The sequence below is a fragment of the Macaca mulatta genome, chromosome 11 (assembly GCF_049350105.2).
Source record: "Macaca mulatta isolate MMU2019108-1 chromosome 11, T2T-MMU8v2.0, whole genome shotgun sequence".
Classification (NCBI taxonomy): Eukaryota; Metazoa; Chordata; class Mammalia; order Primates; family Cercopithecidae; genus Macaca; species Macaca mulatta.
In genome coordinates, this window is record NC_133416.1 from 10932275 (window position 1) to 10955876 (window position 23602).

General features: G+C 37.4%; 1 protein-coding gene across 3 annotated transcripts; it reads left to right on the forward strand.

The window, feature by feature from the left end:
- The first annotated feature begins 5017 nt into the window (after nucleotides 1–5017).
- Nucleotides 5018–17679, forward strand: KLRB1 (killer cell lectin like receptor B1). 3 transcript variants are annotated; one of them, XM_015151052.3, is made up of 6 exons: nucleotides 5019–5193; nucleotides 11299–11397; nucleotides 12098–12172; nucleotides 13605–13759; nucleotides 14098–14213; nucleotides 16820–17679. In XM_015151052.3, the coding sequence occupies exons 1-6, from the start codon at nucleotides 5109–5111 to the stop codon at nucleotides 16971–16973; spliced, it is 684 nt and encodes a 227-aa protein (XP_015006538.1). In that variant the 5' UTR covers nucleotides 5019–5108; the 3' UTR covers nucleotides 16974–17679. The 3 variants fall into 3 exon arrangements, with proteins under 3 accessions (XP_015006539.1, XP_015006538.1, XP_077809704.1); XM_077953578.1 differs by lacking the exon at nucleotides 16820–17679 and adding an exon at nucleotides 15752–16813; XM_015151053.3 differs by lacking the exon at nucleotides 11299–11397 and having other exon boundaries at nucleotides 5018–5193.
- Nucleotides 17680–23602: the final 5923 nt, after the last annotated feature.

Here is a 23602-nt window from a genome sequence, read left to right on the forward strand (position 1 = left end):
ATTTTGAGTCTATGTGTGTCTGCATGTGAGATGGGTCTCCTGAATACAGCACACTGATGGGCTTTGACACTTTGTTCAATTTGCCAGTCTGTGTCTTTTAATTGGAGGACTTAGCCCATTTACATTTAAGGTTAATATTGTTATGTGTGAATTTGTTCCTGTCATTATAATGTTAGCTGGTTATTTTGCTCATCAGTTGATGCAGTTTCTTCCTAGCATCAATGGTCTTTACAATTTGGCATGTTTTTGCAGTGACTGGTACCAGTTATTCCTTCCCATGTTTAGTGTTTCTTTCAGGAGCTCTTGTAAGGCAGGTCTGGTGGTGACAAAATGTCTCAGCATTTGTTTGTCTGTAGAGGATTTTATGTCTCCTTCACTTATGAAGCTTAATTTGGCTGGATATGAAATTCTGGGTTGATATGAAATTCTTTTCTTTAAAAATGTTGAATATTGGCCCCCACTCTCTTCTGGCTTGTAGAGTTTCTGCAGAGAGATTAGCTGTTAGTCTGATGGGCTTCCCTTTGTGGGTAACCCGACCTTTCTTTCTTGCTGCCCTTAACATTTTTTTCTTCATTTCAGCTTTGGTGAATCTGACAATTATGTGTCTTGGAGTTGCTCTTCTCAAGGAATATCTTTGTGGCATTCTCTGTATTGCCTGAATTTGAATGTTGGCCTGCCTTGCTAGGTTGGGGAAGTTCTCCTGGATAATATCCTGAAGAATGTTTTCAAACTTGGTTCCATTCTCCCTGTCACTTTCAGGTACACCAATCAGACATAGATTTGGTCTTTTCACATAGTCCCACATTTCTTGGAGGCTTTGTTTATTTATTTGTACTCTTTTTTCTCTAAACTTCTCTTCTCACTTCATTTCATTCATTTGATCTTCAATCACTGATACTTTTTCTTCCACTTGATCAAATCAGCTACTGAAGCTTGTGCATGTGTCACGTAGTTCTCATGCCACAGTTTTCAGCTCCATCAGGTCATTTAAGGTCTTCTCCATGCTCTGTACTCTAGTTTGCCATTCATCTCATATTTTTTCAAGGTTTTTAGCTTCTTTTTTGATGGGTTTTTAAATCCTCCTTTAGCTCGGAGAAGTTTGTTATTACTGATTGCCTGAAGCCGTCTTCTCTCAACTTATCAAAGTCATTCTCCATCCAGCTTTGTTCCATTGCTGGCGAGGAGCTGCGTTCCTTTGGAGGAGAAGAGGCACTCTCATTTTTAGAATTTTCAGCTTTTCTGCTCTGGTTTCTCCCCATCTTTGTGGTTTTATCTACCTTTGGTCTTTGATGATAGTGACATACAGATGGGGTTTTGGTGTAGATGTCCTTTCAGTTTGTTAGTTTTCCTTCTAACATTCAGGACTCACAGCTGCAGGTCTGTTGGAGTTTGCTGGAGGTCCACTCCAGACCCTGTTTGCCTGGGTATCACCAGTGGAGGTTGCAGAACAGCAAATATTGCAGAACGGAAAATGTTGCTGCCTGATCCTTCCTCTGGAGGTTTCATCTCAGAGGGGCACCTGCCTGTATGAGGTGTCAGTTGGCCCCTTCTGGGAGGTGTCTCCCAGTTAGGCTACTTGGGGGTCAGGGACCCACGAGAGGAGGCAGTCGGTCTGTTCTCAGATCTCAAACTCCATGCTAGGAGAACCATTACTCTATCCAAAACTGTCAAACAGGGATGTTTTAGTCTACAGAAGTTTCTGCTGAATTTTCTTTAGCTATGCCGTGCCTCTAGAGGTGGAATCTACAGAGCCAGACAGGCCTCCTTGAGCTGCAGTGGGCTGCACCCAGTTCAAGATTCCCGGCAGCTTTGTTTACCTACTCAGGCCTCAGCAATGGAGGACTCCCCTCCCCCAGCACCCTCACTACCACCTTGCAGTTTGATCTCAGGCTGCTGCGCTAGCAGTGAGTGAGGCTCCGTGGGTGTGGGAACCTCTGAGCCAAGTGCGGGATATAATCTCCTGGTGTGCCATTTGCTAAGACTATTGGAAAAGTGCCATATTAAGGTGGGAGTGTCCCAATTTTCCAGGTACCATCTGTCACGGCTTCCCTTGGCTAGGAAAGGGAATTCTCTGATCCCTTATGCTTCCTTGGAGAGGCGATGCCCCACCCTGCTCCATGGGCTGCACCCACTGTCTGACAAGCCCCAGTGAGACGAACCCAGACCTCAGTTGGAAATGCAGATATCACCCTCTTCTGTGTCGCTCACACTGGGAGCTGTAGACTGGAGCTGTTCCTATTCAGCCATCTTGGAACCCAGTCCACCTAAGGTCTTGCTCTGAGGTTCTGTGCCTAAAAATCTTTGAAAGAGGTGAAGGACCTCTTCAAGGAGAACTACAAAACACTGCTCAATGAAATAAAAGAGGACAAAAACAAATGGAAGAACATTCCATGCTCATGAATAGGAAAAATCAATATTGTGAAAATGGCCATACTGCCCAAGGTAATTTATAGATTCAATGCCATCCCCATCAAGCTACCAATGACTTTCTTCACAGAATTGGAAATAACTACCTTAAAGTTCATATTGAACTAAAAAAGAGCCCGCATTGCCAAGACAATCCTAAGCAAAAAGAACAAAGCAGGAGGCATCACACTACTTGACTTCAAACTATAATACAAGGCTACAGTAACCAAAACAGCATGGTACTGGTACCAAAACAGAGATATAGACCAATAGAACAGTACAGAGCCCTCAAAAATAATACCACACATCTACAACCATCTGATCTTTGACAAACCTGATGGAAACAAGAAATGGGGAAAGGATTCCCTATTTAATAAATGGTGCTGGGAAAACTGGCTAGCCATATGTAGAAAGCTGAAACTGGATCCCTTCCTTACACCTTATGCAGAAATTAATTCAAGATGGATTAAAGACTTAAATGTTAGACCTAAAACCATAAAAGCCCTAGAAGAAAACCTAGGCAATACCATTCAGGACATAGGCATGGGCAAGGACTTCATGACTAAAACACCAAAAGCAATGGCAACAAAAGCCAAAATTGACAAATGGGATCTAATTAAACTAAAGAGCTTCTGCATGGCGAAAGGAACTACCACCAGAGTGAACAGACAACCTACAGAATGGGAGAAAATGTTTACAATCTACCCGTCTGACAAGGGGCTAATATCCAGAATCTACAAAGAACTTAAACAAATTTATAAGAAAAAATCAAACAACCCCATCCAAAAGTGGGCAAAGGATATGAACAGACACTTCGCAAAAGAAGACATTTATGCAGCCAACAGACACATGAAAAAATGCTCATCATCGCTGGGTGTCAGAGAAATGCAAATCAAAACCACAATGAGATACCATGTCACACCAGTTAGAATGGCGATCATTAAAAAGTCAGGAAACAACAGGTGCTGGAGACGATGTGGAGAAATAGGAATGCTTTTACACTGTTAGTAGGACTGTAAACTAGTTCAACTATTGTGGAAGACAGTGTGGTGATTCCTCAAGGATCTAGAACTAGAAATACCATTTGACCCAGCCATCCCATTACTGGGCATATATCCAAAGGATGATAAATCATGCTGCTATAGAGACACGTATGTTTATTGTGGTACTATTCACAATAGCAAAGACTTGGAACCAACCCAAATGTCCATTAATGATAGACTGGATTAAGAAAATGTGGCACATATACACATGGAATACTATGCAGCCATAAAAAAGGATGAGTTCATGTCCTTTGTAGGGACATGGATGAAGCTTGAAACCATCATTCTGAGCAAACTATTGCAATGACAGAAAACCAAACTCTGCATGTTCTCATTCATAGGTGGGAAGTGAACAATGAGAACACTTGGACACAGGGTGAGGAACACCACACAGTGGGGTCTGTCGTGGGGTGTGGGGAGGGGGGAGGGATAGCAAAAGGAGATATACCTAATGTAAATGATGAGTAAACGGGTGCAGCACAGCAACATGGCACATGTATACATATGTAACAAACCTGTATGTTGTGCACAACGTACTTATTATACTTAAAGTATAATAAAAAAAGAAAAAGGAAAAAAAAGTATACACATTCTATAATCACCTCGAAAGAAAAAGAAAATCTTTGAAAGAGATAAAAAAAAATTCCATATGCTCCACTTCCTACAATTCAGATGGTTTCCAAATACTTTTACTTATGTGAAAATGCTATCATATCCAACAGTGCCTTTAGCGCTAAGCTAACAGTAGGCTATTGATCTTTAGCACATTGCTTTTTCTGTTGTGTTATTCATTGGGCTTTCTCACATTTATGTTCCCATTTCTCACATTTCACCACTTTCTTTGAAGCACAGATATTTCAGGAAGATTTTAGAGTCTTTGAATAGCATTATGGACTTTTTTACATTAATTTTTACTTTTACAAAATTGTGCTAAATATTATTTCTGTTAATTACTGAGTTTTGTGGGGGCCCCTTAAATTGGAACCCCAGGCTATGCCTCATCTGCTTCACTCTGGTACTGGCCCTGAGAGAGCAACAGAAAAAGAATGGTTATAAAAACAAGAACAGCCGGGCGCGGTGGCTCAAGCCTGTAATCCCAGCACTTTGGGAGGCCGAGACGGGCGGATCACGAGGTCAGGAGATCGAGACCATCCTGGCTAACACAATGAAACCCCGTCTCCACTAAAAATACAAAAAAATTAGCCGGGCGTGGTGGCGGCGCCTGTAGTCCCAGCTACTCGGGAGGCTGAGGCAGGAGAATGGCGGGAACCCGGGAGGCGGAGCTTGCAGTGAGCCGAGATCGCGCCACTGCACTCCAGCCTGGGCGACAGAGCGAGACTCCGCCTCAAAAAAAAAAAAAAAAAAAAAAAAAAAAAAAAAAAAAAAACAAGAACAAACGAGCCTCCCAGAATTTTGTCAAACAACAGGCCAGTTAATTAAGGAAAGTAGATATTACATAGCTAGGCATAATGAACATGCAATGAGTGGATTGTCTCAGTAATTTGCAGAGAAAACCACCACCAAGAAGTGTAGGTGGGTGGGGACAAAAGAGAGACAACAAAGTACTGCAGGCAGAACGCTTCCTTTTGCTGATTTTACCTCACAGAATTGAGAGTTTTTTCTTATATGCAAGTTTAATGCCACCTTCCTCTGTCTGCAATGGACCAACAAATGATGTATGCTGAGTTAACCTTACCCAAGGACTCAGGCCCAGAAAGTTCTTCACCTTCATCTCTTCCTCGGGGTAAGTGGCTTTAATTTTCCTTTCAGCATTTGTATATCTTCCAGAATTAGATCTTCCTGTTATATTTATGGCTTTAAATCATTGCTTTAAAGATGAGCAGTGGTTTTATATTAATGTTTAATGGGTGTTGCATGGCTTGCCTGTAGATAATCACAACTTTGGACAAAAATTTTAAACCTCATACATTTCTTTTTCTCAATCCAGTTAGCATGAAAAGCAAACATCACCTGTCTTACTGAGCCTTGGTTAAAAGACTCTGAAGAAACAACACTTTAGGCTACATTGGGCACACTGCCTATGGGTTACCTCTGCTCCACAAGGAAGGAAAGAAAGAATAAATGAAAGAAAGAAAGAAAGAAAGAAAGAAAGAAAGAAAGAAAGAAAGAAAGAAAGGAAGGAAGGAAGGAAGGAAGGAAGGAAGGAAGGAAGGAAGGAAGAGAGAAAGAGGAGAGAGAAAGGAAGAGAGAGAGAAAGAGACAGAAAGAGGAGGAGGAAGGAAGGAAGGAAAGAAGGAAAAATATTTTACATGTGTGAACTAAGGAATATTTAAGACACACATTGCAAACTTGCTGTAATAACAACGTACGTTAGTCCAAATTCCTCTACAAAATATCAATACTATGATTAGGTCCCAGTGCATTTTCATCCATAATATTCCTTTCAGAATACAACGTGTAGGCCAGTTGCAGTGGCTCATGCCTGTAATCCCAGCACTTTGGTAGGCTGAGGTGGGTGGTTTGCTTGAGTCCAGGAGTTCAAGACCAGCCTGGGTAATGTGGCAAAACTTCATCTCTACAAACAATACAAAAAAATAGCCAAGTGTCTGGCACACGCCTGTGGTCCTAGCTACTTAGGAGGCTGAGGTGAGAGGATTGATTGAGCCCAAGAGATCAAGGCTGCAGTGAGCTGTAATTGTGTCACTGTACTCCAGCCTGGGTGACACAGCGAGATTCTCTCTCTCTCTCTCTCTCTCCATATATATATAAAATACATATATCTTATATATATATTATATATTATATATAAATATATATATAAAGTATAGGCTTAATGAGTGACATACTTCACTCTCTCAAGAGAGGGGAAAACTTTCTGGAAAATAAAAATTCGAGATCAAAGATTTGAATATCATTACTATTTGATAGTTTCTAGTTTGAAAAGTATCACAGCTTAGAAAGAGACAAGCCACAAAATACTCAAGCATATCAGTAATGAACCTACTTACCATTTGTTGAAACTGGCACTTTCCTGTGTCTCTGAAGAGTTAGGATTCTGAGTGAAAGACGCGGGGAACACCAATGTGAGGTAATACGTGATGGATAGCATGGCCTGTGGATGGATGGGAAGAAACTAGAAACTGAGGCAGAAAATCAGTATGAAATTATTATGACACATAATTATTTTCTGATATCTAACTGGATTTACTGTCATCGATAATATTACAATTGTTTACCATTCTGATATTCATTCCATATCATGCCGAGTATTTGACTTGTGCTGTTTCAAGACTGTTTAAGTTTTAAACTATTGAATTCTCAAAGTTTTAAGTCAAGAAGAAAATCTTAGAGCTGTCAATTAAGTTTCACTACAATTTTCATATAACAGTAGAGAAAATTAGAGGATTCTAATAACTATAGGGAGGATTTGGTTGAGCAAGCTTTTTTTTTAAAGAGTAAGTCTTTCTTTTCCTCTGTTCATATTCAGCAAAAGTTGGAAAATGGGCATTGTCAGAAAATGAATATAGAGATAGTGAGACTCTTCCCAAATGTTGCTATGATCCCAAAGGATGCGGAAATTTTTTTCTACTTGGATTGTAATAATTATCCTATAAAATGTCATTCTGAGAGTAAACCTGAAAGAAAAAACAAGAGTAGAATAAAGCCAGAGCAAAGTATGTGACTATAGAACACTAGTCTGATATTAAATAATTATAAAACCACTATTGGACTCTGGCTAAACTGTTGAGGCTGTGGTCACTCTGTAGCGTGGTGCTTGTATCTAAGGCAGTCAACAAAACCAGAAAGAGAGATGTGAGTGATAACTTATCTTGCTTATGGTCAGATGGCAAGGGTTTGGTCTGTTAACCAGCCTGGGCGACAGAGTGAAGACTCCGCCTCAAAAAAAAAAAAAAAAAAAAAAAAAAAAGAAAGAAAACTGGATAAGGTGTTTGCAAAAATGCCTCTAGAGTTTATTCATTCATTCAAAAATAAACTCATACTCTGTGCCAGGCATGCTGTGAATACAGCAGTGAACAAAATAGACAAAATTATTTTCCTTCATAGAGTTTATAGTAAAATGGAAGCACATTTGTGGAAGACAGTATGGCTATTCTTCAAGGATCTAGAGCTAGAAATATCATTTGATCCAGTGATCCCATTACTGGGTATATCTCCAAAGGATTATAAATCATGCTACTATAAAGACACATGCACAAGTATCTTTACTGTGGCAGCATTCGCAATAGCAAAGACTTGGAACCAATCCAAATGTCCATCATTAAGAGACTGGATTAAGAAAATGTGGCACATACACACCATGTAATACTATGCAGCCATAAAAAAGGATGAGTTCATGTCCTTTGCAGGGACATGGATGAAGCTGGAAACGATCATTCTGAGCAAACTATCACAAGGACAGAAAACCAAACACCACATGTTCTCACTCATAGGTGGGAATTGAACAATGAGAACACTTGGACACAGGAAGGGGAACATCACACACCGGGGCCTGTTGTGGAGTGGGGGGAGGGGGAAGGGATAACATTAGGAGAAATACCTAATGTAAATGATGAGTTAACGGGTGCAACAAACCAACATGGCACATGTATACATATGTAACAAACCTGCAGGTTGTGCACATGTACCCTAGAACTTAAAGTATAATAAAAAATAAAAATTAAAAAAAAAATGAAGGCACACAATCAAAATAAACAACTAAGTCAGTATAAAAGATGAGATGGTGTTAGTGTTATTGAGAAAAATTTGAAAATAGGATTTAGCTTTCGGGGAGGGTAGCATATCAAACAGAATAATCAAGGAAGGCCTCCCTGAGAAGATGACATTGAGTCAAAACCTGACAGAAGCGAGGGACAAAGACATAAGACCCTGAGAGAGGAGTCTTCTATGAAGGTGACCAACAAGTGCAAAAACCTCAAAATGAAAACATGCCTGTGATAATTGTAGGAGGTGTCTGCGTGCAGAGTGCGCATATGGAGGCCAGACGGGGTGAGGGCAAAATGTAAAACCACTACTGGACTCTGGCTAAACTGTTGAGGCTGTGGTCACTCTGTAGCATGGTGATTGTATCTAAGGCAGTCAACGAAACCAGAGAGAGAGATGTGAGTGATAACATCCAATAGAAGTGAGGGCCAGCTTAAGTAGGGACATATGAGCCATTCTACAGACTCAGATTTGCCTGATGAAAAGCCAATGGAAGGTTCAGAACAATGAAATCAGATGATTTCACATACTTTTTAAACTCAAATGGAGAACAGTCATAGGTAGGTATTTCCAGATAACTAACGTCTGCCTGACTTCTGTAGTGATTTATTGTAACTTCGTTAATTCTAATGTCATGTGGTGCCACAGAAACACAGTACAGGAGTACATTCCTCCCAGACACAGTACGCTCCACTCAACTCCTTACATTTTAGCATGAACGAATAAGTTTTTAAAAGTCACCAAGTTGCCTTTTACCTATAGTTAAGAAAAAAAACCTTTTAGAAAAAAGAACTGCTGTTCATTGAACAGTTACCATGTGCCAGACACTGTGCCCAGCATTTAGAAGAATTGTTTCATATAATCCTCTCCAAAATATTATGACATAGATATTATTCCACAGTTCACAGATGAGGAAATGTGTGGGTTATGAAGGTTGAACGTATTTTCCAAAATAGCATGTTCACACTCAGATTTGCTAGATTGGAAAGACTGTTCTTAATCAATGTTAGTTAGACTTTAGTAATGAAAAATTACTAAATTAATGTTAGTAATAGAATTAGGCCGGGCACGGTGGCTCACGTCTGTAATCCCAGCACTTTCGAGACTAGCCTGACCAACATGGAGAAACCCCGTCTTTAATAATAAAAAAAAAAAATACAAAATTAGCCGGGCCTGGTGGTGCATGCTTGTAATCCCAACTACTCGGGAGATTGAGGCAGGAGAATCGCTTGAACCCGGGAGGCGGAGGTTGCGGTGAGCCGAGATCGCGCCATTGCACTCCAGCCTGGGCAACAAGAGTGAAACTCCATCTCAAAAATAAATAAATAAATAAATAAATAAATAAATATATAAAAAATTAATTAATTTAGCAATTAAAATGGCCTTACAGAGCTTTCTCCACTTGACAAACAAACTTAGAGTTTCAAGGAAGAGAAGAGCGGGGGAGAGAAGAGACAGAAAGATGAAATAATGTATGTCTATAAAACTGGAAGGAAAGCCATCCCAGTGCTGTCTTGGGCTCATTGACTGCATGTAGCCATTCTTGTATCACATAGCTCTCGTTAGAAGTTCTAGGCCAATATTACCAAGCTTGGTTTCCTCACATTCAGATGTATCCCTGGGGCCTTGGAGTCTCCTCTAGGTATCTACTCCTCCTTGCCCCCCTCCACTGATACAGCATGTCCTAAATAGTTCCAGATGATAATCCATATGTTACAACCCTGACTCCAATGTATTATGTTTCCTCCCATAATCTTAGATCACCTCTAATGCTACTAAATTCTATCTCCTCAGGGTCGTTTTAGAGAGAGCTAATTCACTTATATCAGTGTGAGCATCCAATGTGAGAGACTATCAGGTCTGCAAACGGACTGCATGACTTAATCCTCAAGGATAATGGACCATTAAAAGTAGAAATGGCTTCATGGCCATTCTGAAACATATAATGAGAATAAAGGATAATATTATAGTCTATCTGATGCTAAATTTTTTAACATGTAACTCATAGCAAGGAATCACTTACATGGAGTAATATTAGAAAAAATAAAAAAGAATAGATAATACAAACAAATCCATAGCTTCAGATAAATTAGAAAACCTTTACTTATAAAAGCTTCTGACTCTAATACTAGAATTTATAAAGTAATTTATAATTATAATAGATCTAATATGTTAAAAACCAAATGAGAGCGGAGGGAGTCTTACAATTAAATCAGAGATATGGGAGCTATGTAGGCACAACTTCTAGCAGTGTAACTGAGGCGTATACTACCAGAATAATTCCTTATCAGAGTTGATTTAATTTTGGAAGCTATGTCCCCATGTTTCTCCAGAATATTTTTATAAGTAAGTCTCTCTTTATTATTTTTTCTATTAATTCATGTTTTCAAAGATATAGAGCAAAATATATTGAAAACGTTGTGATGAATTTATAACATTTCATCAATATAATCATAACTTCTGAAGAACATGGGAGACTCATTATATAGTAATTGAAATGATTACAGAGAAAAGCAGTTATCTGACACTCGGTTTAGACTATGCGATGTTGTAGACATAAGCGCATGTTATGTTATACTAGTGATAATATTGAAAATGGTACGCAGTCACAAAACCTTCTCCTTTGATGGCCATACATTTGACCCAACTTGGAGATGTTTGTTCTAGGCAACAGCAAAGCACAGGATTCCATGTCCAAAAACAGAATTTCTGTATATCACCGGCACCTAACATGGTGGTTCGCACAAAATAGAGCCTCAAAAAATATCTTGACTAAATGAAGGTCTTCCTTCTTGGACGAAATACTTTGACTTACTACCTACATTAAGATATGCACTTCATTTTTGTATAGCACTTGGTAATTTTCAAAACATCTTTCTACCTATCTCATTTGATTCTTATACCAATCCTTTGTATACACACATGCATAAGTGTTCGTATTTTATCAATAAGCAAACTCTGTTGGATCTGAGAACCCATCTTGCAGGACTCTTCTTTTAGAATGATGGATACAGGTTGTTCCCTGCCCCCATCCTCTAAGCTGAATCTAATTGTCCCTATGTTATCCCAAGTACATTTTTGTGCCAAATGTACTCCACTGAGTTAACTGACGTTTTTTGGGTTTTTTCGTTTGTTTCTTTTTGTTTTTTTCGTTTTAACTTCTCAGATGTCTGTCAGGGTTCACCTTGGCATCAATTTGCCCTGAAACTTAGCTGTGCTGGGATTATTCTCCTTGTTTTGGTTGTTACTGGGTTGAGTCTTTCAGGTAAGTGAGGCAACATCATTTGTTGCGTAATACTTACTCTACTTCCATCATGTATCTTAGAGCATCTCAACATGATTTGGCCACCCCAATCTTAGTGAAAGATCAATGAATAAAAAGTCATGAAGCAAAGCTTCTAAGAGTCAGTCCATATCCACTATGGATACCAGCCTTTCATATTTGTGTTCCCAATTGCCCTGAGAGTCATCACGGGGTATTATATAGGTGGCCCAAGAACTTTTGAAAAAGATCACAATTGTGCCACAAAGATGATGACAAAGAAAAGAAAAATTTCCTGTTATTTATGGTTTATTATGTACCTACTAAAATTCCAGATTGCAGCAGATAATCTCTCCCTTGGAACAGGCACAATTAGACTCATTTTGAAGATGATAAAGTTCGGGTGAGACTGTAGGCAATTTAAGAGCTTAAGTAATGCTGTTAGATTGACTTATCTAGTAGACACAGGCAACCTAATGCCTGTGTGAGTCCACCTGTTTTGTTTTTTTCTTATTTGTTTCTGTATGCTTCCTGTAGGTGAGACCTTTTTTTTTTTTTTAACCACATTGCTAATACTTTTATCTTCTGTCCATATTCAAGCTTGTTGAGATTATTTAGTTTCCTGAAGTAACAAATGTAATATATCCACTCCACCACACATTTCAGCATTTAATACGCTTAATTGTTTTTCGTTATGTACTAGTGGCATCCTTACTACAGAAACCATCAATAGGAAAATGCAGTGTGGACATTCAACAGAACAGGACTAAAACAACAGGTAATTGTGTGGATTGAATTTCCTAAGAATAACAATTAATATTTGTAGATTTCATGTGTTACCTTTGGTACAATTCATAACAATCCATATGTTAAGATATTCTTATCATTCTGCTTTTCTGAATTAGAAAACTGAGGCATAAAAGGATTCAACAACTTGCTGAGGGTCACATAAGCACCAAGTGAGGAGGCTGGGAATTATACGTACGTGGTCTGACTTCTGACCTAAGGTTTTAACCAGCAAAGCATGCTGCCTCATGAGAAGCCTCTGCTAGGATACTCCATTGTTGATACGAAAATATGTGAAATATTTGATTATCTTAGTGAGCTATTAAGTTTGGCCTGAAGATAATTGATAGAACTTAAACATAGAATGAATTCTTTACTATTTATTATATTTCCTCACCATGTAGCCACATTAGTCTTGTTCCAGCGTGTGTTAGTAAAAAAAGGTGACTGCTGTTGAGTGACTGTAGTGTAGTATGATCTGTGTGCACATTCTCACAGAATGGAAGTTTTATGAAAACCTGAAAGTCCCTCTGGAAAATTCTATCCAATAGATCACATTAAGTAGGTAAATACCTCATTCAGCAATTAGAAATTTTCTTACACTTTTTTCTCCATGGTATTTCTCATTAATTTAGTGAAAATAATTATTTGCTATGCATTTTGTGCATCATTTAAAATCAGCACTTTTTACATGAGTTTTATATTGTTGCCTGTGTAGTGGAATAGGCACTGGTGATGAATTTAAGGAAACTGAGAAATAGAAATATTTCATCTGACTGGCTGAACTTAAACAAGTTATTCTGTCTCTCCCTGTCTTAAAATGTAAGATGTGGCCGTTTAAATTATTCTGATGGTATTTTCCTACTTTGATATTTTATGATTCCATTTATGCTCAAGATAACTGGTCACTAATTTCCAATTCTTGGTACCAGAATGAACGGTAGTCCTTGAAAACCTCAACTTTATTATTATTATTTTTTATTTTATTTATTTATTTTTTTTGAGATGGAGTCTCGCTCTGTCACCCAGGCTGGAGTGCAGTGGCGCCATCTCGGCTCACTGCAAGCTCCGCCTCCCGGGTTCACGCCATTCTCCTGCCTCAGCCTCCCGAGTAGCTGGGACTACAGGCGCCCGCCCCTGCGCCCGGCTAATTTTTTCTATTTTTAGTAGAGACGGGGTTTCACCATGGTCTCGATCTCCTGACCTTGTGATCCGCCCACCTCGGCCTCCCAAAGTGCTGGGATTACAGGCGTGAGCCACCACGCCCGGCCGAAAACCTCAACTTTATAATAAATTCATTTTTCTCACAGTGATAATAAAAAACTTTGAACATTTATAATGATATGTGTGCGTGATTGGTTGTGGTGTGTCAGGGATAGGTTAGAAATATAACATTTATTTCTTATTTCCGTTTTTCACTTTAGAAAGACCAGATCTCTTAAACTGCCCAATATATTGGAAGCAAGTCCAAGAGAAATGCTTGCTATTTTCTCACACTGTCAACCCTTGGAATAACAGTCTAGCTGATTGTTCCACCAAAGAATCCAGTTTGCTGCTTATTCAAGATAAGGATGAATTGGTAAATCATTAAATAAAATACCTTAATAAAACTTAACACTTTCTTTAAACCATACCAATATGTCTGTGCATTAGCCTGGGGTTTTATGTAATGGAAGTGATGACTTTGACTTCACAATTTGAATGACTAAGTGGATATGTAAAAAAATAATTAAATATAAGGTGATGAATACAATAATAGAAATAAAAAGAGAGAGAGAAATACCACAAAGAAGGAATAATTAATGCTGACAAGGAGTTCGGAAAGACTTCAGAGATGAGGTGATGCTTGAACTAGGTTTTAGGGGATCAAACCAAGAATAGATAAGCAGATTTAATATCCTTCTGTTTCATTTATAGACACGCACACAGAACTTGATACATGACAAAGCAATTTCATTTTGGATTGGATTAAATTTTTCATTATCAGAGAAGAACTGGAAGTGGATAAATGGCTCTTTTCTAAGTTCTAATGAGTGAGTATTAGATGAGCTAATTTTAATATTCAATTTATATCAGGTTTACACTGCAAAACAGTAACACTGAAGATTGAGTTTTGTAGTTTTAATTTGGTTTAAAAACTCTCCAGAGGTTCAGAATATGCTAAGAAGATGGATGATTTCAAAGTTGGTTGGAAAGTTCTATATATGAAAATATATCAGCTCTTTATAAGAAAATATATATTTATCTGCAATGGAGTTTTAGGGGACAGGAAATAGACTAACTTATTTGGAAGGGGCACATTAAATTAAAAATAGTGATTATCTGGAGACCACTGGCACACAGAATGTCTTACATTGTATTTTTCAAACTGTGGGAAAATATACATTAGCAGGTAATGAGACCAATTTAGTGGGTCACAGCTGGCATTAAAAGAAAAGAAAAAATAGTAAATATCAGAGTGTGGAACCCAGATACCCACGCTGTGACAAAAATTGCAGTATATTTGAACCACTGGTGTGAAAGGCAGAGGTACATGAGAGGATGTGATGAAAACAGGTATAAGCCACAAAAGAGCTATTTGCTGTTTTCTCTTCAGTGTTACGTGCTTTTATCTTGTGTAAGATGGTCAAAATTACCATCAACATACTATGAGGGTTGATGCAACACAGGCAAATTTCATATTTTAGCAGAATTCGTGGATAATTTTGCAGAAAAGGGTAAGGTATTTTCTTCCCTCACAAGCAAAAATGTGTAGGCCTTCAACCACATTTCTGTAAAGAACTTTTAATGAGTTTTTCAAAAGAGATAATATAAAGAATTATATTTAATAAGTCTGTAAATGATTTAGTCAAATTGGCAGAATTTACATTTAAAATGTATTTTCTGTCACTCGAAAAACAAGAGGTTAAAATTTAAAACATAGGAGAATGTTTAAGTTTGTCTAAAGTATACTAATAATTTATTAAGTATAGAAAGTATTAAACACTGAAAGAAATGTTGGCTCAATTGGCAAAGTTTTAACATTATATGAGTCACATTCTAAAAAATTTCATAAAGTGTAAGATTTTAAAATAAAGATGATTTAAAAATAAATGTTCTGGACTAGAATAAATTTATGAAAAGCCAAACATACACATTATATTTAAAAACAACTCTCTTGATTTTTATATTGCTTTCTGGGGGTTATTTTCTATATTTTATTTACAAATAAATGAAAGTATGTTTGCTATTAATTTATTCTTATCTTTTCATACACGGTATTGGTGAATTAGCATTTATTAAATATAGTTTGTATGTGTTTCTTAACGGGGTCATAATGCAAAATGTTTATTTTATTGTAGTTCCCAGTAAAAAATAAAATTTGAAAACATTGAAATGTGAACATAAATATGTATAAAGTGGATGGAGTAAATTCAGTTGAACCTCTCATTTTATTCTGAGGAGAAAGATGATGCTTTAAGATAGGAGTGATCAGGTAAACCTGAAAGGTATCATGTTACAGCACCAATTAGACTCTGTTTTTATCTGCAAGGCAAGGAAAGAAAGGAAAGAATCATAATATTTTTTACAGGATTGTTTTGGGGGCTACAGGAGACAATGTACAAGAGCTAGCCAGATGTCTCATCAAGGAAGGCCTGGAAAACCACTGAGGGCCTTTTGGAAAAGGAATTGTTGACTTGGCCAGATTGGCATTTAAAAAATTACCCTGATAATTTAAGAAAGAATTAAAAGGGTGGAAGAGATAAAATATAGGGAGCTTTTGCAATAGCCCAGTTGAAAGAAGTTCTTGGTTTGACTAGAAGGTTGGGCAGTAGGAAGAAATCAGACAAACAGCCCCAAGAGGCTACATGAAAAAAATGGAACAAATGACTAAAGAAAAGCTGTAATGGAGCCCTGCACGCTGCCACCACCTCATCCGTTTGAGACAAATAGGAGAGTCTTGAACTCACATCATCTTTGCAACTCAACTCTAATACAGCCTGTCCCATTGTTTGAATTATATCGCCACCTCCTACCTGCAGTGAGCCACGGGACTCATGCTTGTTTGAAACTAATATTATATTGCTGCAGATACCCATTCACCTCTGTTTGGAATGAGAATGAAAGGAACCTCTGACTGCATAACCATGAACTGAGCCACTTTTTCTCACTGCTTTCAAATTCTATAGACCCTGAACATCCATCATGCCTCCAGATATTTATCATATTTACTGAGCACATATTTTTGAAGTATTGTCACATTTTCATATTTCATCTCCATGCCTCCCCTAAATATTAGGTGGCTATAGCCTAAATATTTCAGAAAACTGTGGCTCAGTAAAGAATTTCAACGTGACCTGTTAGTAGAACAATAAGAAGATTGAATCCCCAGTTTCCAAAGTTTGTTTCTTTTTTAAACGTAATTGTGAAGTTTCTTGTTAGAGGGATTGTTTTCCAATGAAGATGAACTTGAAAGTTCCAGAGGTTTCCATTAGCTCTATCTTAAAAGTTCATACCATTATATTTGTGACTGTGTACCTTCTTTGTTTAACAGTTTATCTTTCTACTGCTTCCTGAGAGTCCTAGGAAATAATGGCTAAGTGAGAATAGCTATGAGAAAATCCTAAGCACTAAGACAGACTTTTCTTTTCCTCTCCAGCTTAAAAATTACAGGTGATGCTAAAGAAAACAGCTGTGTTTACATCTCACAGACATCTGTGTATTCTGAGTACTGTAGTACAGAAATGAAATGGATCTGCCAAAAAGAACTAACACTTGTGAGAAATAAAGTGTCTCCTGACTCTTGGCTATGAATCCCATCTCAATTTATTTGCTTCCCATTACTGATCTCTGTACTTTTAACTGCACATACTATTGGTACTACCTAATGTACATTCAGTGGCACAAAGTGAACAAATTCTGAGAATTGTTCAACTGGTATGAATCGTACGGAAGTTCATGTTTATCATATTCATTCTACAAAATGAGGAAACAGAGACATAGAGAAAACATGTATCATTTTAAAGAAACAGTGATAGTCTATGGTGAAGGAGTGAAGGATGTCCCTGAATATGCCAAATTGGTATATTGATTGTTTTGTGTTTAAAACAGTGGAGAAATTGCAGATTCAGAAAGGGAGAGCTGACCTGTCACTTCCCACATGTGGCAAGCCATAAAGATTCCTCTGGGAGGGCTACCCTAGTCATACAAGGGCAAGAAAATAGCTCTTACCGACAGAGACCTGGAATTGGATGCTGCAATGAACCTGAATAAAGATATTTAATAAACACTTATCTTTCGCCTATTTGACAGCCCCCCACAACTAATATATCTCCTAGTGACTCCTCTAGAAAATGGATTGCCCCCAGCCACCTTTCCTTCGTACTGTCATTTCTTTTCACATTTATCATTCTTGGTCTAAAAAGCGTAAAAGCATCTTGCTTAGGCCACTTCTTTGGATTTCACTCTCTTGTGAGTTCGTCATGTACATGCAAAATGAATAAAATGTGTATACTTTTATTTTGTTCATCTGCCTGGTGCCAATTTAGTTTCTAGATCCAATAGAAGAGCCCACTATGGGCTAAAAAGGGGCTTTGGAGGTGATCTCTGGCTCCCCTTCAATGGGAAGAATCCCCAGACCAGCTGAAGAGAATTAGATTCTAATCCTGATGTGTATGTGTGGCCTTCATTGATCCCTTCCATGTCATGGCTCATCTCCAGGAAAGTTTTAGTAAATAATTGCTAAATCCCTGTGCATCTATCATAGTCTATCATGTTTTAAACCACTACACAATTGAATTGTGGCAGAACATTGATTAAATTCCATTCTTTTAACTCTGACACCAGAAACCCATAATTAAAGGAGTTTGGGAAGGGACTTTAACTCTTCCTGCCATTCCATAGTTCTTCCCATTTTAATTTTATTATTACATCATTTTCTTCCATAACTTCTTCTACCCACGGCTCACACACACAAGCTATAGAAAATATGTAATTAAATCTTTAGTTATTCTGACGGAAAATAAGTTATACCTTTTAACTTTGAAGTTAAAGCTGAAAAACAGAAGTATTTACTATCATAGATCTCTTGAATGTCCACCTTTCTTAAAAATATGCCCAACTATCCATGGAAATCAAATAAATGAAAATGGTAAATGTATCTGATAAGACTCATCATAATAAAATTCTGCAAAATAGACATCTGCTTATCCTAATAATTCATCACCAAATTGAATTCTATAAATTCAAGTGCATATGACATGGCTAAAATAATGGCTCAATTCCTGTATCCCATGCATAAGGATTTATAATACTTGTTAACAATAACTTTTGAAGAGACCAAAAATCAAAGCAAAATTCATTTTGTGCCATTTACTTAGAAAATAGATTACTTAGGAAAACATTTTAGGAAAATGTGTCGTTACAAAATCATATACAATGAAAGTAAGGTTTGGAAGTATTCGATACTTTCGGGGAACGACACATAATGACACCAGTAGAGCAGAAATCCGATGAAAACTGTCCCATGATGGAAAATCCACATTCCCACCTTTTTGGAATGATGTTGATAGCAATCTTCTAAAGTGATTCAGGATAAGGCTATATCCACCCAGTTAGTCCAGAATTCACTCCAAACATTGACCTTTTCCTCCTTCTATAGTTGTTAGGTCTGAAATCAAGCAGCCTTAAAGCACACATCTGTAAGAAAATTTTGCAGAAAAATTAACCCCGAGAAGTTAGGTTATCTGTCACTGTAATGTGCTATTGCAAAATTAGATAATTAAATAAATTTACTATGTATTGGATATTATAATTCTGAGGTTATTCCTGAATCTCAAACTATGAAGTCAAAATTCCATGGGGAAAGCATGTCTAACCGTATTTTAGGCAGGTTAAAAAATATTAGGTTTAAGGGGAAAATTTTGTTTAGAGTATTTGAGTCAATGTTTATGACATAAACTGCAACTCCAAGGCATGGTGAAAATATGGTACTTAGTAAGGCATTCAAGATCTACTGTCTACCTATTATCAAAAAGATAAGAGATAGCAAGTGTTGGTGAGGGTGTGGAGAAAAGAAAAATCTTATATGCTATTGGAGGAGATAAAAATTGGTATGGCCATTATGGAAAAAAATAAGGAGCTTTCTCAAAAACTACAAATAGAATGTCATGCAATCCAGCAGTGCCACTTCTGGGTACATATCCAAGGGAAATTAAATCAACATCTCATAGAGATAACTGCACCCCATGTTTATTACAGCACTATTCACAATAGCCAAGATTCGGTATCATTCTAGGTGTCCATCAGTAGATGAATGAACAAAGAAAAGGTGGTATGCATTATATGCCTATATATACACACACACACATATACAGTGTATGTATATAACATAATGAAATAATTTGCAGCTACAAAAAAAAGAAGAAAATTCTGCCACTTACAGCAACATGAATAAATTTAGAGGGCATTATGCTAAGTGAAATGAGCCAGATGCACAAATACTATATGATTTCACTTACATGTGGAATCTTAAAAAGTCCAACTCATAGAAGCAGAGCATAGACGAGGGGCTACCAGGGGCTGGACGGTTGGGGAAATGGGGGGATGTTAATCAAAAGGTATGAAATTTCATTCATAAGATGAATAAATTCTGGAGATCTAATGTACAATGTGTTGAGTATAGTTAATACACACTGTGTACTTGAAATTTGATAAAAGAGCAGATTTGAAGAACATATCACACTCACACATGCACATACACACACACAAATGATATGGTTGGTGATGGATGTGTTGACAGTGCTGATTGTCACATAATGTATATGTATATTAAATCATCACATCGTACACCTTAAATATATACCATTTTTGTCAATTAAGTATTTTAAAATTAAAAAGAAAAAAGATCTGCCATCTACGTTTCTGATGTTGCCTTCCACCATGTGCCTCTGTGAAGCCCTTGCTCCAGGCATACGGACAATTGTCCAAACAAAACTGAACTCCTTCGCTCCTTGCCTAGAAAAATCCTAGCAGTTGTCGAAGGCTTGACTCAAACTTTAATTCCTTTGATGAAATTTACCCCAAATCTTTTTGCTCCTCATAATTTGTGATCTATTTCTTCTCACTTTTCCAAAATACGATTTAATTCTTTGCTGTGTTATAATTACTTGTTTTTATGTTTGTAAAGCTAGTTCCACATTTCTCATGGCTGGAGTTGGACAATCACCAAGGCAGAATAATTAAAGGGAAAAAAAAGATCATCTCTGACTTCATTTTAATATAGTGGCTAAGAAGTTACTTTTGGCAGAGTAACCTGTTTACGTTATGGTAGAAGGATCTCGAGGCAGGGCCAATGAGATTCCTTCTGTGTATTTTCTATGCTACATGCTTGAATTTGAAGTCTGTTTATCTCTGCTTTACCTCCCTGCCCCACTCATTCCACAGACTTCTTCAATACACACGGCATGGGTTAAAAAGTAGGCAGAGTAGAAAAACATTTCTGGTAGGAGAATTAAAAATTTAAATATTGTTAATGCATCCATCTAGTTTTTTTGTTGGTTTGTTTAACTAGTCTTTCCAATCCACTTATGTTTAGGCAGACACCAATCAATCCTTCCCTTCATAATGCAGAAATGGATAAGGAAAAGTAACTTTTGCCTTCCATATCAAGCAGCTTGGAAAAGGGAAAATTCAAGAAATACAAATAAAAAAAAAATTCTAAAAGTAATTTTGGATTTTAAACACCTATAGAGTCATGAAGCAACTAACTTACCTTGGTCTGTGGAGATAGACTTTAATCTACTCCTTGGCGGCAATTCAAGTTTACTTCTGCAACTGTTTATGATGAGCTTCATCTGCTGCCTTAGAGGCTTATTTGTTCATTTTGTTTTGTTTTTGTTTTTGCATTTGATGATGCTCTTGTTTCCTTCCAACTGAGAAAAACAGAACAATTAAAAAACAGTTATTTACCAATCAGAACAAGTTTGTCAACTTTTCCCCTTCATAACATCTTACTTCCTTCACGGTAAATAAAACAGAATAATGTATTTATTTATTTTCTTATCTTGTTATTGTGGCTACTAGTACTACTATTATTAGGCCCTCTTCATGGGAATGTGAGCCTCAGGAGGGCAAGGACCTTCTTAGTATTGTGAACCAACAAATGGTTCTGTTACATAGTAGATGCTCAAAAATATTTCTTATGAACAAATAAATTATTATACAATCAATTTTCTGTATCACCTGGGCTCAGCAAGGTGGTTTTTCCAAAAGTACTATTTTTCAAATAATAAAGCAAGCACACAGAATAATTTTTCAACATTTACGAGGTAACCCGCTAATAGGGCTGGAACCCACGTCTGATTTCCCAGGTCTGGGAAGCCAATTGCACACTGTATCTTAACACAATCTACCAGGGCCCTTTCAAAATAAACACAGGGACACTGTAAAACTAGAGGGTACTTTTGATTTGTCCTTTGCAGTAGAAAAGTTTTCAGTGTTCTACTTTAGGAAGCAAGTAACTGCTACACAAGTAAACACTTTCAGGCAAAAATAGTCGAACAGGCATAATCACTAGACATAATTCCAGTTTTGACTGTAATTGAACCCCAGATAGCTTGTTTTGCTCACAGGTTTATGTTCAGATATTTTTATTCCTCAGTAGTGATTTTCAGGCTCAAAACCCAAACAGTAATGTCCAATTATTATACTTTATTTCAATTTTTTTTTTGGTGTTAAAATGAGGAGTACAGGATGACTTAAATCGTTGGTTAACTTACAGGTTAAGTGGTTTTGCCTAAATGGCAGTGGAGGAGTAGATTCCTGTATAGAATGCAACACCTCAATAACAATTATTTTTGGCTGCTTCTTCATTGTTGTATCCCAAGGACACAGAAAAATGCCTACCACATGGTAGGCACTCAGTGGCTATTGGATAAATGATGGTGTTAAAAAAGTATAAATTTTCCAAGTCAATTTAAACTCTCTAGGAAATTGTAGCCAGTTAATAGAACCATTTTTTCAGGAGACATTATAAGGAGTGAGAATGCCTTTGTCCACGTTGTTCTTCTGATTAAACATCCTTATTTTCCACTTTACCTGTTGAAAACTATGAATATTTTTAAGACTCAAATTATGTTTGTCTTCTATGAGGTTGCCCTGCAGTAAATACTATTTTCTATGAAATCTCACTGCAATTTCAATCTATGTCATACATTTAGTATTACGTATATTTTCTTTTTCTTTTTTGAAATGGAGTCTCTCTGTGTCACCAAGGATGGAGTGTAGTGGTGCCATCTTGGCTCACTGCAATCTGTACCTCCTGGTTTCAAGCAGTTCTCCTACCTCAGCCTCCCAAGTTGCTGGGATTACAGGCGTGCATCACCACGCCTGGGTAACTTTTTTGTATTTCTAGTAAAGATGGGATTTCACCATGTTGGCCAGGCTGGTCTCGAACTTCTGACCTCAGGTGATCCACCTGCCTCTACCTCTCAAAGTGTTGGGATTACAGGCATGAGCCACCAAGTCTGGCCTGTGTTACATATATTTTCAATTTTCTGTCTCAATTTCGTTATTATGCTAAGAAAAATGTAGGTCTTTGGGGCTTTTTTTTTTTTCTTCACATTTAGTTGAAAATTTTCACACTACTTAGCACTTGCTTAGCACATAATTGAGTTGCTTCTGGTTTCTCTATATTCTTTCCTAAATTAGGATTTACTGCAGTTATCAGCTAAACACAGACAAAAACAACCCAAAGGAATACTTTCTAAGAAAAAAAAAATTAACCAATCAAATCAGAGCAAACGAATTACTTGAAATCATTGCAAATATAATTAACAGAATTCTAGAATGCTAAAATAGGGTTCTAATAGAATAAATACATAAAATTACAATTGCAGTTTGCTGCCTATGTCAGTTAGGATTTTCTATGTGACAAATTACTCCAAAGTTTAGTGGCTTAAAACAAAAGGCTTTAGTTTTGCTCTGGAGATTACAGGTTAGTTGAAACTTTCTACTGATCTGGTCTTTGCTCGTCTGATTTATTCTGGGCTCACTCATGCATCTAAGGGCAGCTGACTGGCCAGCTGAGGGCTGGCTGGTATAGGATAACGTCAGTTACATCTGGAACAGTTAGTTCACTGTCCACTTCGTTGCTAGATTCATGTGTTTCTAATTCTCCACCAGGTTAGCCCAGGCTGTTCACATGGTGGCTGGGCAGAGTTCAAAGAGGTAGAGGGGCCTTCGCTTGCAACTAAACACTATCACCCCCCACATCCTATTAGACAAATCAAGTCAAAAGGCCAGCTCAGATTTGAGGGGTGGGAGAAATAGACTTCTCGTCCTGATGAGAAGAGGTGTGAAGTCACATTACTCAGGGCGCAGGTGCAAGGGAGGTGTAGAGAAGCAGAACTCACGCTAATTTTTTACTCAAATGACATATAAC